Source organism: Oxyura jamaicensis, chromosome 1 (assembly GCF_011077185.1).
Source record: "Oxyura jamaicensis isolate SHBP4307 breed ruddy duck chromosome 1, BPBGC_Ojam_1.0, whole genome shotgun sequence".
In the NCBI taxonomy this organism is placed as follows: Eukaryota; Metazoa; Chordata; class Aves; order Anseriformes; family Anatidae; genus Oxyura; species Oxyura jamaicensis.
This window is the reverse complement of record NC_048893.1, coordinates 49,775,849-49,790,087: the sequence shown is the minus strand read 5'-3', so window position 1 is coordinate 49,790,087 and position 14,239 is coordinate 49,775,849. Positions and strand designations below refer to the sequence as shown.

The 14,239-nt window shown below is 34.6% G+C and overlaps 1 protein-coding gene across 9 annotated transcripts in view; it reads right to left on the bottom strand.

Annotated features, from left to right (window-relative positions):
• The window catches only part of MGAT4C (MGAT4 family member C), a 404,287-nt gene that overhangs the window by 3,796 nt on the left and 386,252 nt on the right, over positions 1-14,239 (bottom strand). For 8 of the 9 annotated variants that reach the window (XM_035337914.1, XM_035337878.1, XM_035337881.1 and 5 more), the window contains one exon: positions 4,237-4,392. In XM_035337914.1, the coding sequence (XP_035193805.1) occupies positions 4,237-4,365 (129 nt within the window). In that variant the 5' untranslated portion in view covers positions 4,366-4,392. Of the gene's footprint in view, positions 1-4,236; positions 4,393-10,486; positions 10,757-14,239 lie in introns of those variants that run through there. The other variant, XM_035337928.1, reaches the window with a different exon arrangement.

The following is a 14,239-nucleotide window of genomic DNA, read 5'->3' as shown; positions in this document are numbered from 1 at the left end:
TTTCTTTCTTTCTTTCTTTCTTTCTTTCTTTCTTTCTTTCTTTCTTTTTCTGGAAGCGTTGAGGACAGAAGATTATTGCAAAAAAAAAAAAAAAAAGATGGGGTATTTGAGACAGGGATAAGAGAATATCAGTCAGCCTCAGATGAGATAAATTTTTGGAGTTTTTTTTTTTTAATGTTTTCAATGATTAAAAACAACAACAACAACAAAAGACAGAACAATCAGGTCATTTTGTCACTTTTCTGAGTAGCTGCAACTCAGATATGTGATAAGCAGAAATGCATGTGATCATCCAAACACAAAGTTTTTGTTGGATCCAGTGAGCATGGTTTGAAAAAAAAATGCAAATTTCTCACATCCTCTCTCTACCTTCTATTCTTGTCTTTTTTTCTTTCTTTCTTTTTTTTTTTTTTTCTTTTTTCTTTTATTTTAAGAGGCTCCCTGAGCCTTATGGAAGTTGCACAAGGGAAGGAGAGGCTTCATCAGCATTGCCTCATCAATAAGGTAAGTTAGGTCTCAGTGAAAATCTTTCCCTTGGTCCTTAAGAACAGATAACATATCTAAAAGGCTGCAGTGGTATGAGACAGAATTTAAAGGTAGGAATGCTTATTTGTTGCTTACATTGTTTGATTCTAGTCTGATGACAGACCAGTGAAGAAATGAGTTCCTTTCTTCTGCTACAGTATGTTAATACACTAGAAAACTTCCTGATCTGTCATTAACTGAGAACATTGTGCAGAAATATTAACAAGAGCAACTACTGAAACTATAAGCAGCATTCATATTTGATGGTATAAATATTCAAAATGTGTCAAGATGTATTTTATGGCACAAAGAAAGATTTCTGTAAACCGATACTAGGTTCACTTTAAGTTCTTTATTATTCTTTTATAGAAGTAGTAAATAATCAATTTATGAGCTCAGTAAAGATCTTTGGCTGACATCCAGGGGTATCTACCTGCATTGTTACACTGCTCATCTGCAATGTCTCTCTGGTTATTTCATTCTAGTGCTGCTATATTACTTTGCATTTGTTCATAAATTATGAGGGGAAGGTTTATGTCGACCAAATCCGGATTAAAATGTAAGTCATTGGACTAACACTAAGACTTCAGAAGATTTTCATGAGAGTTCACCAAATTAAAACATACACAAAGAGACAGACACACAAACACAAAACAGTTGTACTAGCCCAAAAGCTTATTTTTTTTTAAACAGTCCTTAAGGTCAAAATATCATGTCATTGGTTCCAGAATGGAACACTAAAATACTTATGTTTCGATTTTAACAAGCAAAATATTTAAACAGACCTTTTTTTTTTTTTTTTTTTTTTTTTTTTTCTTCCTGAAAAAATTCCTGTTGTGTGTGACACAGTTGTTGTTGTTGTTGTTGTTTTCATTATTTGACTGGAAAGCAAAACAGAAACATGGCTTTTTCCATAAATTTTAAATCTGGTTCTTCTTCTGACTACGATGCAGAAGTTAGTGAAGATGAAAACTCTGATCATCTCTACTTAGCTGTCTTCTTTGTTTCTGTGATGACTATGGTTTTCCTCTCTTAATTAACCTATAATTTACCTTCTGGTATTTGCAGGATCTTGGGAGATTCCTGTGGATGTCAGGGTGCTCCAAAGCGCTCTATGGTTTATAGACATAATCTGTTCCACTAAAGGTACTATGTCATCTACAATATAACTATTGTTTTCATAGTGCCAGTAATAATATAATAATAATAAAGTAGTATTCACAGAATAGTTAGTCAGGCATGCTTCTCTTGAAGTTCACTTACAACACAGAGTATGTATAAAAAATAACTGGAAATCACAGATAAATTGCCATCTGTGTTATATTAATTCAGTATATCTTTTAAATGTTTGGTTAGATGTGGTACACACACTCCAGTAAAAGCATCTTAAACTGCCATGCTAACATATATGCATCAGCACATCATACCATCTACCAGACTAACTTAAAAAAAATCCCCTAGTGGGTCCTTATTTTCTACTTCCACAGCAAACGATCTGCAGGGACTCAGGGAATCCTGCAGAGATTCTTCAGACGTGAGAATCTTAAACTGAAAAGGGAAGGTTCTACTCTCCTGTTTTAATGCATCCCACTTTTTCACTGTAACTTCCTGAAGGTCCACCCATTAAATCTTGCATCTGGAGAAAGAGGTACCAGCCCCATATGTCCTTGTAAGGCCTTCTGTCTAAGACTGGGAAGAGTAACTGGACCTTTACACCAGTTTCATTTACACCTGCCCTCTCATTTATCTTCAGCAGATATTCCATCAGAAAACCAGCTATAGCTAGAAAGCCAGAAGGTCTTCAGGGATCTGAGGACTTTCTCATTTCATGATGGGAACTGGTTAGCCTCCTGTCCTTGAAAGCTATCCCTAAGTGTGTCTCTCCTCACCACCAACACATTAACTACTTTTTTTTTTTTTTTTTTTTATCTCAGCAGAGAAAGCACACCAGACAAGTTAACAGACCTGTCAGACATGGTCATAAGAGTTGAAAGTAAAATTAAATAAATAAGCTAAAATGTCAAGAACCTAACACATTTGAAAAATGCTTGATGGACCATAAATGTATCACGAGATCTGGGAGAACTGTCAAGAGACTTGGCTGAGAGCTAAATGAATGCAAGCATGCCAGAACAGTGATGAGAGAAGCAATGAAAGAGCAAATTTCTAAAAATGGGGGGAAAAGAGCAAATTAAGAATAAGACATGGAGCCATCCGAGGAGCTGGCAAATAGGATAGGAAAAGGTTTCAAAAACAAACCAGGAGGAACACCATTACTGGTGGTAATAAAAGCACTTTCAGAAACATCTGGGGGACTTGGAAATGATTAATGAAAGAAGAAGAAACATCAGAGAAAATACTACTGGGGGAAAAACATGATAAGCCAGGTCAACTTTGATCACAGCCAGAAAATTATGAATAAATAAAACAATGAAAAACCTTAGTGCAAGCACTGTTAGAGAAAACAATATATCTGTGATAGAGAAACATGCTGGAAGCATGGGTTATCTTTTCAACAGCTCAAAAAGCACTAGCATAGCCGTAATCATATTTGCAGTATTAACAACATTGCAATAAGTAAATTTATGAGTAAAGTGTTTTTAATTAAAATCACTAGCAAGATATATATATAGTTCTGATAAATTCAATTATTTTATTATTTAAATATTACACATTTTTGATATTATGACATTGCTTTTCAAACCCAAGTGAGAATGTATTCCACCTTCTAGAATATTTGAAAGCTCATACTGCCCCAATTAGATGAATCAGACAAATAAGTGTGGCCCACAAGATCAGAAAGATACTCAGTAGTTCAAGTCAAGTTCAAGAAAGAGGACTGTCTGATCATATCACGTTACATATTTAATTTTGTCATTTTATTATTTGCAAGTTCCAGTTAATAAGTTGAAATATCATTTTACTGGGCCAAATACAACCTATGATGAACTGAACATTCAAATCATAATCAGAGTTTACTTGGCTTTCATCAGTGAGACATCCATAGGATACATATAAATTGCAAGGTTATGTTACATTGTCGGTAGCCTAGTTTTTAAAATTCCTAACTCAGATCTTTTGATAAATCTTTGTTACTGTCGTAAACCTACACAAGTTGTCATTTATATCTAATTGTTCATATTGTAACGCTGAACCTGCCGACTCAAATCTGGGAAACAGAATGTGAGAAAAACACAGAATAAAAGCACTACAAAGAAATTGCTTTTACTAGGACCTTAACGTAATGTGGAATTACTGTAAATTCTCTTCTGTAATTATATTCCTATAAACATGCTTAATACAAGTGAGATTTTCAGTACAAGCTGAAAAAGGAGCTCCTAGATTACATAAATATTCAAAGTGTAGACTATTTCTACAGTAAAACTGTTGGAAATTAATAAGTGTGGGAAATACAAGGTATATTGTGTCTCAGATGAAGATACCTTAAAGAGAATGTCTTCTGCTGTCATTATCTCCCATACTTACAACAAACAACAGTATATTTTACTTCTGTAAAAAGGACTGTTCAGATCTTACTGACTTCACCTAAGTGCAGTATGAAGTTGAGTTCATCAGGAAATATGCTGACAATATTTTACTGCTAATGGTACACTAACTGTGGGAAATTGCAGGAATTATGAACTTTACTGATCCACTAGGGGTGTGTTTTGTTCCATTTGTTCCAGGATTTCTTCCTTCTAAGAAACTTACCAAAACATAACCATCTTCAATGTACAAGTTCATGAACAGCAAGCAAATGACAAGGACTCCTAAGAATGACACTGCTGATCGTTTCCGCAAGCATCTCATTTTATCAAAATATTTCAAGTTGTGCCTCATGTGAAGAAAAGTATACAGTAGTGTCACCTATGAAAGAAAACCACAGTGTTACAAGAACTATTTCATCTATCTTTTAAATATGATAAAAAAATAATATATAATGAAGCACTTCAAACATGCACAGAATATTCTCTTTAAAGTGGAATTCATTGGAATTCTTTTCATGTAATCATGGTCTCTTCAAGCTTCAAGCTTAATATATAACCCAACCTATAACATAATGAAACATAACTTTATTTATTTATTTATTTATTTATTTATTTATTTATTTTCAATAAAAACACATTTAATCCGACCCATTTTAGGCTGGCAAGAGAAATTATTTGTACATTTTTTCCCTGTGCAACTGTCCTTTCTTTCAAAGACAGCTCAGGTCAACAGGCCAGGACTCAATTCCCTCACCAATAGGAAAGGTCTGAATATAAGAACTTCCAGGTATAAATGAGGTATATTTTCTGAAGTGTGGCAACAGTACCAGGACTGTGCAACATCCCTCAACCTCAGACATATGTACCAGTATGAAAAGGCTCTCTGAAGCTGTCATTTTCTCCACTGATTGTAAGAGAAAGATGGATGTCTAGCTTAGTCTGGACACATCTAAGCATTGGAATGCCCTTGTGGCCCAGTTAGATGAATCAGACAAAGAAAGGTGGCACAGAGGGTCAGAAAGCTCATTAGTTCAGTTCAAGATCAAGAAACAGCACTGTTTAATCATATCCCAATGTTACAGATTTATTTCAGTCATTTTACTACTTAAACAAGATAAATGCCATTTTTGGCTAACAAATCACAAGCACCTGTGTTAATGCATTTGACTACGTCTTTGATTTACATGTGCTTGATAAAGGTCTGACCACAAACTGAGAAAAAAAAAATGATTCCAGACTGCTCTGCATATTATAAACTCAATAATTATGTCTTTACTGTTTTTCAATGTTAAAATATAATGGCTATTGTCCATAACAATGTCTATTTTTTAATGATATTTAATATATTGAAGTCATATACAAATGTAAAGGTCTACAAACTATATGAAGTAACAAATAGCACTGTATATGCTGTGTTTAAACTCTATATTTAAATACCTTCATTTTTTAAAGAACTGAATATCTAACCTGACAGAAAATATACCCAACTATGATTTATCATGTCGTGTTGAGAAATTTTGGACCAATATCAAAAAACCTTCCAAATGCAAAATTCAATCTATATTTGCTTTGCCAAACTAATTAAATATATGTAAGATTATAAAATATAAGTCCACTAGACTCCAGTGAACAGAAAGTTAAATACATCAAGAATAAGTAATGTAAAAATGTGACTACTAGGTTTTGTGCGTATAGACGAACTGCAGCGAATGGACACTGGTTGTAAAAAGCCTTCTTTTAAAATCACTGTGCTGAGAATAAGAACAACTTATATGTTGCACAAAGAAATATATATATATATTAATTTTTAAAAATATATATTTATTAATAGGTCAGACCTGTTCCTATTTTTTTGATGAAGGGAAGGTTTGAAGCAGACTGAACATACTTAAGCTGATTAAGTCTAATGTAGCTACTTTTTAGGTTACAGTAACCCTTTACTCTTCCTTAATGTCTAATAAAAAAAAATGAATATCAGGAAGGAGCTATCAGGGTCATGAATCCCCAGACTCTTGTTCCCTCTCCATTGACAGAACAGTGGTTAGTGGGGGTCTGTGGATTCAGCAGAATGTCAGAGGACATGATAACAGTTGTTGTGGAAATGTTGTGGAAAGATTGCCCCTGTTTTAGAGCAGACCATGAAACATACATACATACACACATATATATATTTATATGTATATATTTCTCCCAGTAAAAAGATGGCTTTCCAAAAAAATGCACTCTTTTAAAAACTTATCAGAGTATCGCTGGAAAGATGAAATACTGGAAATTCTCAGAGAATGGTGTAAGCTAGCTTGACTACTGAAAATTCAAGTAGTTTTTGGAGTGCTTACAACCTTTTGCAGCTTCGGGGTAGCAGAGATGTGCTATAATTGCTCACACTGAAGTTTTCCTTTGGAATACTTGGGAATAAGCAAGTGTCTTTTCACTCACAAGATGACTGTGCCATATTTGCTGATTGGGCTTGTGGTATTAAGCAGTTCCCTTGCCTTTGCTCTGAGCAACCTGACTGAAGTCCCTAAGTGTGAGGAAGGTGTTTATAAATATATTTGGTGGTTATATATTTTTTTCTTTTTGCACAAGCAGTTTTCATTAGATCATTACTTTGTTGTATTAGGAACAGAAGTTGAGAGAATTATTCAGGTGAAACTGGAGGAACGCAGAACTATTATTACTAATGCTGATATGCAGAAAGAGAAGAGTTTAGTTTGGCCACCATTTCAAAGAAAACACTTGCATTTCTTGTGTTGATTTCACATGAAGTCATTACAACGTTCTTGTTTTACAGGTAGAATCCTTGAAACTGTTGAAAGAACAACACAGTTCCAATGCTGTTTAATTGTTCGTAAAACTTACTTACTGGTTTACACCAACCAAAGGAACCAGAAAGAAAGACACTTCGGTTATGATGCACCTGTCATTGCCAGCGGGTCATGAAGGAGACACGGATGCAATCACTAACACCAGATGGCAGTGCGGACGCACTCTTGCCCGACTTCAACCTGCTCCAAAGCCTGTTTCTTTCTACAAGTCTGAACATACTATTTGGCATATTTATAATGTGAGCATTTAGCTAAAAAAGGTGCACAGACTTGTATGTACATATTTCCTTACGCTTTCCTAGAACTGCATCTTCTTGCTGTTCTATTTCCAATTTGTAACACTGCATTGTGGAATACTACACAAGTGACATTTGCAAGGATAAAAAGGTAAATTTTTCCTTTGGTGTAGGTAACATCAGTCATCTTTAGACAAATAGTCTCAGAACTTTCCACAGTGAGACCCCTGATGTTCTTTAAGGCCATTTGAGCAGAATATTCATAACTACTCAAAACTAAGACTAATATTGAATAAAGATACCTCAAGTCATCATTCAGTTCTGAAGTCACAGCTTTGCTCACAGATTTTATGCTTTCATTGTTCATGCACAATTAAGTAGATATTAGAATGTCTTAAAGGCAATTTGTTTCATAAACTGGCATTAAGCAGTTAAAATGTAATTATTAACATACATGCATGAATTCTAACTCTTCCTTTCTGAATGAGATTAATTTTCTTCATTTTCTTCAGACCCCAAATCTCTAATATTTGTTTGTACTCATGCATATTTGCACAGTTTTTCATAATAATATGAAACTTTTATTATTTTGACTTTCAGAAATGATACAGCAATGAAAACACAGTGAACTAAAATACGCAATCACATGCCTTTGCAGCATAAAGAAGGTGTTCTTTATAGGACCTGCAAAGGTGTGAAAGCTCAATAAAGACCAAGCCTGATTTTCACATAGTAATGTGATGTTTCCTTTGCAGAATTTGCAACACTCAACAGAATTTTATGAATTTTTTATTTTTTTTTTTTCAAAAGCAAATCCCTGGTGACTTTCTAGTAATAGTGTTCTTAATAAACAAATCCTTGAAACAAATAAATAAAAATTGAAATTTAAATGTAAAACTGTTAAAAGTTTTTCTTCCCTGTTTTCCCTCTTTTCAGAGGACTTTTTATTTGGCCAACCCTGTAGTAACTTCTCTATACCACATACATGCAAGCTCACTGTGATGAACCATTTCATATTCAATTCACTTTAATTTTTCATCACTTTCTGACAATACTTGGGATTTGTGCTTTGTCCCACCTTCAGAGATTATTGTTCATTTTCCTGATCTATTTGCTTTTCTAACAGATATATATCAAAAGGCCCTGTGATGTTCTTTTACCCTTAAATATGCTAATCTGGGTTAATGACCTAGACTTATCCAACCAATACAGTGAATCTACTTGTATCTACAGACGTAAAGAGATTCCACAACAAGATCATATTTATATTATATTCTAGTCTGCCTGAGTGCTGTGCTGAGGAACTGATGGATGTCAGAAGTGACAATTGCATTATTTTTATGTTATATTTCCAAATTAGAAATGGAGCTTTGCCTTTGAATGCAGTCTATATTCCAGGGCATATGGTAAAGAAGATCCCTTATTACATTTATTATATAAACAAAATCCAGAGATAACACACAAAAAAAGCATGACTGGATTATTAAATCCTTTGTGAAATTTATTGCAATCCCTGATTTGACTAAGATGCTCAGAAGCTTTTTCACTCAACCTTAGAACATATCATTCCACTGTTGCATAAATAAATTGCTTTACTTGCACTTCTTAATGCTTGTCCAATTTATTTTTCAGCTTTTCTTTTTGGAAAGCGGCACATGATGCCTCAATGGTTGCATTCAATCCTTTTTTAAAAAACAGCAAAGGAAGCACAGGAAAAAAAAAAAAATTAAATGTACATGGCTATTACAAAAATCACAGCCTTCTTAAACAAGATGAAAAACAAACTAACTAACAAATAAAAACATGTTACCATATACATTTGAGCTACTGTTGGTAGTCAACTAGAAAATTATAATGGATAGGCTATTCTATTGGGCTCAAATAGACTCCTATCAGGTCTGTCATAGTGAAAGCCTCAAAGTATGTATAAAATGTTTCAGGCTGACAGGCAGGATGTTAACTGTCACTGTCAGCAGAGAAGTAAAAACTGGTATGAGAGAAAGGAAGGTTTAATTCACAATGAGGCTAACAAATACAAAGGCTAGATCTTGGATTTTAAGTTGGCAATAAGTACAATTTTCAGATAGTTTACCATTGTTTGTGTAGCTCCACATGCTCAAAATAAATGGCTTAGAGTTTGTCATGTCTTCTGAAACTTGTATTCTAGATATAGAAAGAAAGAAAGAAAGAAAAAAAAAAAAAAAAGCGGTATATGAGTGGTAGACTACCCAAAATTGACACTGATAGAAAATAGGCAAATGAAGTGGGTTTTGGAAAAAATAATAATAATAATAATAATAAAATAAAAAATTGAAAGGTATATTGCTCCTTGATCCACAAAAAGTGACAGATGATTTCAAACAGTGGATATACACAGAATCTGACAATTTGGGAACCAAGGTTGAGAGTTTGGGAGGGAACAGATGCTTGGGAGGGAACAGATGCTTCCGCCAAGGCAAGGTACAAAAATACATTTAAAAAGTAAAGTGTGAATTCAATATAGAAATTGGAGGATGGAGTGTCTTCAGCTTTAAAATAACATAAAATGGAACTACAGAACTTTGGCTGCAGTGCTCTGTGCAAAATGTAAAGTGGCATGGAGGAGTCAAGTTGAATCAAGGTGAAGAGAATAAGAAATAAGAAGATGTATTGACTTAGATGGCAAAGCACTATCTAATCCATCACTGGGTGGGTGGCAGTGTACACCACTGGATATATTTTATCAAACATATTGAAGTGTATAAAATGGGTTTTAGAAAAATAGTATAGATGATGAGTTAATGGGAACTGTCTGGAAAGAGCCTAGAAGGCTATAAAAATATCAAAGAAATCTAAAAGAGCCCTCAAGTTCTGCTCTGAGAGACGAAGCAAAGGAGAAAAATAGATCAGGATGGGCATGAAGACAACACACTAATATCCAGAGAGAGAAACCTCAGAAGCAGTTGGAGATTCAGGAGTCGGGGTTTAGGATGCATCAGTAATAAAGGTAGAAAAGCCTGAGAATTGAAAATAGCATTGGACTCTGTTCAGATGAAAGAATTTACAGAAAGATAAAGCTAAAAATTTTGTTAAATAAGTATTCAATAGATTCTGTCCATTGACTCATCAACAAAGAAAAGGAAGACATGGATACAAGCTCTGATAGATTCAACAGCAAGCTGAAACTTTTATGAACTACCACAAATAACATTTGTACAGTGTGTGAGTACAGGAAATATCACATACAGTGCATACAGTGAGACAAAACAAATTTCTTGAATCTGTTAGGCACTAAACTGAATATATTAGTGAGACATACTGGTCTGAATACACTTTTGCAGGTCACAGTACCTTCACTGAAAGCCCAGGCTATATTAGCTAATTACACTTATTCTGTAAGCTAAATTTTGACTCAGGTTCCCACAGTACTTACCTGAGGTTTACATTAAGAGTTTTTCTTTGGCCATAACCAAGTATCCTGGACATCAGCATTGCAATGGAATTGCACAAAGAATTAGTTGAACTTTTGAATAAGACAAATTTTGCTGGTGAAAAGAAAAGATACATAAGTTTTGACCAAAACCAATTGGGATTCATCAGAAAAGTTTCATTCTTACCCTGGCTGAACCTGATAATGGTTTTCTATACAGCACATCATGTAGCCTCATTTCACAGAAAGGTAGCTGGCATCTTTATTTATTTGTAGTCTTGATGTGGAGATGTGGTGGTTTTACCGTGCTAGGCAGCTGAACACCACAACCGCTCTCTCACTCCCCCTCCTCAGATGAGGAGGGGAAGAAATAAAGGAAAGAACAGCTCACGGGTTGAGATAAGGATGATTTAATTAAAGAGAAAAATATATATTATTAAGGAAATATTATTAATTAAACAATTCAACTAAAGGGGAAAAAGGGAAAGGGGAAGAGGGAGGGGGAAAGGGAATAGCAAAACAAAACAAGTAAAGGCTATGTGGAAGTGCAGAGGAAAGAAATTACTCTCTACTTCCCACAAATGAGCGATGCTTGAACACCTCCTTGAAGCAGGGCCTCAACACACGTAGCCAGTGTTCAGGAGGAGGACAGACGTTTTCACAACGAGAACCCACCCCTCCCCTCTTCTTCCTTTTTCCACCTTTTATTGCTGCGTGTGACATCATATGGTATGGAATATCCCTTTGGTTGGTTTAGGTCAGCTGCCCTGCTGATGTTTCTTTCTCACTTTTTTGCCCACCCCCTGGGAGGGTTAGAGAGAGTCCTGATGCTATGCCAGCACTGCTCAGCAGCAGACACAACACTGGCGTGATACCACTGCTGTTCTAGCTCCAAGTGCAGAGCGCAGCACTGTATGGGCTGCTGCAGGGAAAGTTAACATCCCAGCCAGACCCAGTACAGGAGAGAAAAAAGAGCCTGCTTGCAGGCAGTATATGACCAATTTAGAGCAATCATTTGTTGAAACACAAAAATTGATGCTCACCGCTAAGCAGTGATAATCCCCCATGCTTTTCTTGTTTCCCAGTTTCTGTGGCTAGTTAAAATGTGGTAACATTACCAGAGTTTCAGAATTCTGAGAGGTATTATGTAATGAGGAACAAGGAATATCTTTTGTGAGAAGTATGTACTTCTGAGGAAATATTTCTTGTGTAGCATTTTATGGACCTATGTCAGGTGTTAAAAGCTATTTTAACATGGCATCCTTACATATTTTTTCATAGAACTTATTATGTAGAACATAATAATGTGCATTTGGAATATCCTGCCAAGACCAAAAAGCAATGATTTTTTATTGGGTGAGTTCCAATCTTTTATATTATTTTTATTTTTAATTATTATTCATTTATTTATTTAACAAACGTCAATGCCGGAAACTTTACCCTCTAGTTAGACCAGGTTTAAGTATTTCAGAATAGGAAAAAAATCCACTTTGAAATGTGACTAGCTGTTATAGAGCAACTTCCAATCTCATGAAATTCTGCCAAATAACTTCTTATTTGCACAAAACCATGTATCTGTGAAGTTCATGGGAAAGTATGGCAAATAATGTAAAATAGATTAGGAGATTAACTGTGAGAAAATTGGTTTTCACTGGCTGTATTACTAATCTTTTTCTCAGATAAGTGTTTCATTAAGACTTTCCACTGAGCACTCAGACAGAAGCTTCCTGATCAATAAACTAACTAATTCATTCTATAAAGAAGGCTTAGAAAACTATGTATGGGTTTAAGGGCCAACAATTTTCTTCTTCTTTAAAATAAAAAGCATCCAGGAAAAAACAAAACAGAATAAAACAAAACAAAACAAAAACACTAAATCTTGGTGAATAAGCTTCTATAGAATGAAAAAAAAAAAAATCTTTATTAAAAGCTACCTTTTGTTCGTGTTTTAAAGATGTCTTATGTGTTGAAGGTCATATATTGTCACAATAAAACATAATGCAGTAATAATTTTCTGCTTTCTTTTCAGTAGAAACAATCCAGTGGGTGCAAGATACATCCAAAATTTGTCATCTCATTTGTCATTCTGATTCTGAATTCAGATTTACCAGCAGAAACTCTACTGATATCTTGGAAGCTACTTGGGGATTTTCAGACTATGAGCCTTTCTTGAATTTGTTTATTTTTTGATGAGAAGACATTAAAATTATTTGTTATTTATGGGCTAGTCTAGCTGTGATTATTTTATTAATTGATGTTAGTTGTGTAACTAAGAGAGACAATTTTAGAAGTACAGTACCATCTGCAACATATTATCTTGCACTGAAATGCAATTAGGTCATGCAAGCTAAGCAGAAGATGTGGGAGAGGTTTCATTACTGCTTCTTCATTCCAGGTCAGTTCTGCCTACTGTCAATTAGAGTCCATGCAAATAGATGCTTCATAGAAAGGAATCCTTTGACTGCCTAGAAAATACACCATGTACACTAGCAGCTTTCCACTACCATCATGGTAATTTTAACCTTACTCATCAGATTTCTAGCACGTTTCAGAAAAGTGTCTCTAGGCAGAAATGAGAAGAGTCCTGGGATGAAGAGCTACACATAGGGCTAAGAAGCATTTCAGATCCATGAAGGCATAGTTTCTCTGTGAGTACATGCATCACATTTGCTTACCCTCTATCTCTGTGATCTGTCAAATAAAACTATCTCCATTTGTGTAGGGAACATCTCTCCAAAGCCTAAATAATTCTGTGTGCATCTCTCTGTGGTAACTCTGATATCCAAAGAACAGCTGGAACTTCATTTCATTAAACTGATGTGCCATAATTCAAAAAAAAAAATAGTAGTGAAGCAGAAGGGATTGCGTCCTCTGCCTTGTAGCAGATTCTTTTCTGATTTCTTCAGGAGATGCTTATTCCATTTTTCTCCTGGCTTCAATCTATCCATTTACTAATATTGTATTAAGTTGCATCTGTTAAGTTATGCCAGAGATAATTTTTTGTAACATAAGAAAAACTTTGTTTTCAAAGGCTTCATTGATAGAGGTGTTTTTTTGTTGTTGTTGTTGTTGTTCGTTTGTGTTTTTTTTTGTTTTGTTTTGTTTTGTTTTGTTTTTAAGAAGCCCAAAACCAAAACATCAATAAAATAGCCTGTCAGGTGTGGAGGATAGACTTCTTATCCCTAGCATATGACAAACATGATAGAAGCACATAGTTGTAAAATAATCTAGGTTGGAAAAGAACTTCAAATTTAATTCCAATCATTAACCTGACCTACAGAATCCCATCCATGCCCCTTGGTGCCATGATGATGATCAATAAAGGCTTAAATGACCTTTTCTGCTATTCTGTATATCACTTATATATAAACTCAAACCATAGCAGTAAAAGACTGACTGCTATCAAACTTCCTAATGGCAAAAATATGTAAAAAATTGCATTGTGATTTTTTTTTCTCCTGTACACAATTAATAGTTAAAAAACAGAGCTTGATAGTAGGGAATGAATAAACCTTTAAAGGAGCCTTTGATGATTTTGTCTTGAGTGTTTTAAATATAAACTTCCAAACTGTTTTTTCTCTGAAGAGTCTATATTGCTTCAGATTAGTGACAGGAAGCTTTTATTTTTTGTCTCTTAAATTACACGAATATCACAGAGACGTGTTTAATAATTAAAACAGTTATTTCAGTGTGAGTGAATGTGCTATTGAGAGCAATTCACAGAACTCTGATGAATTTAATACACAGACAGAAAGG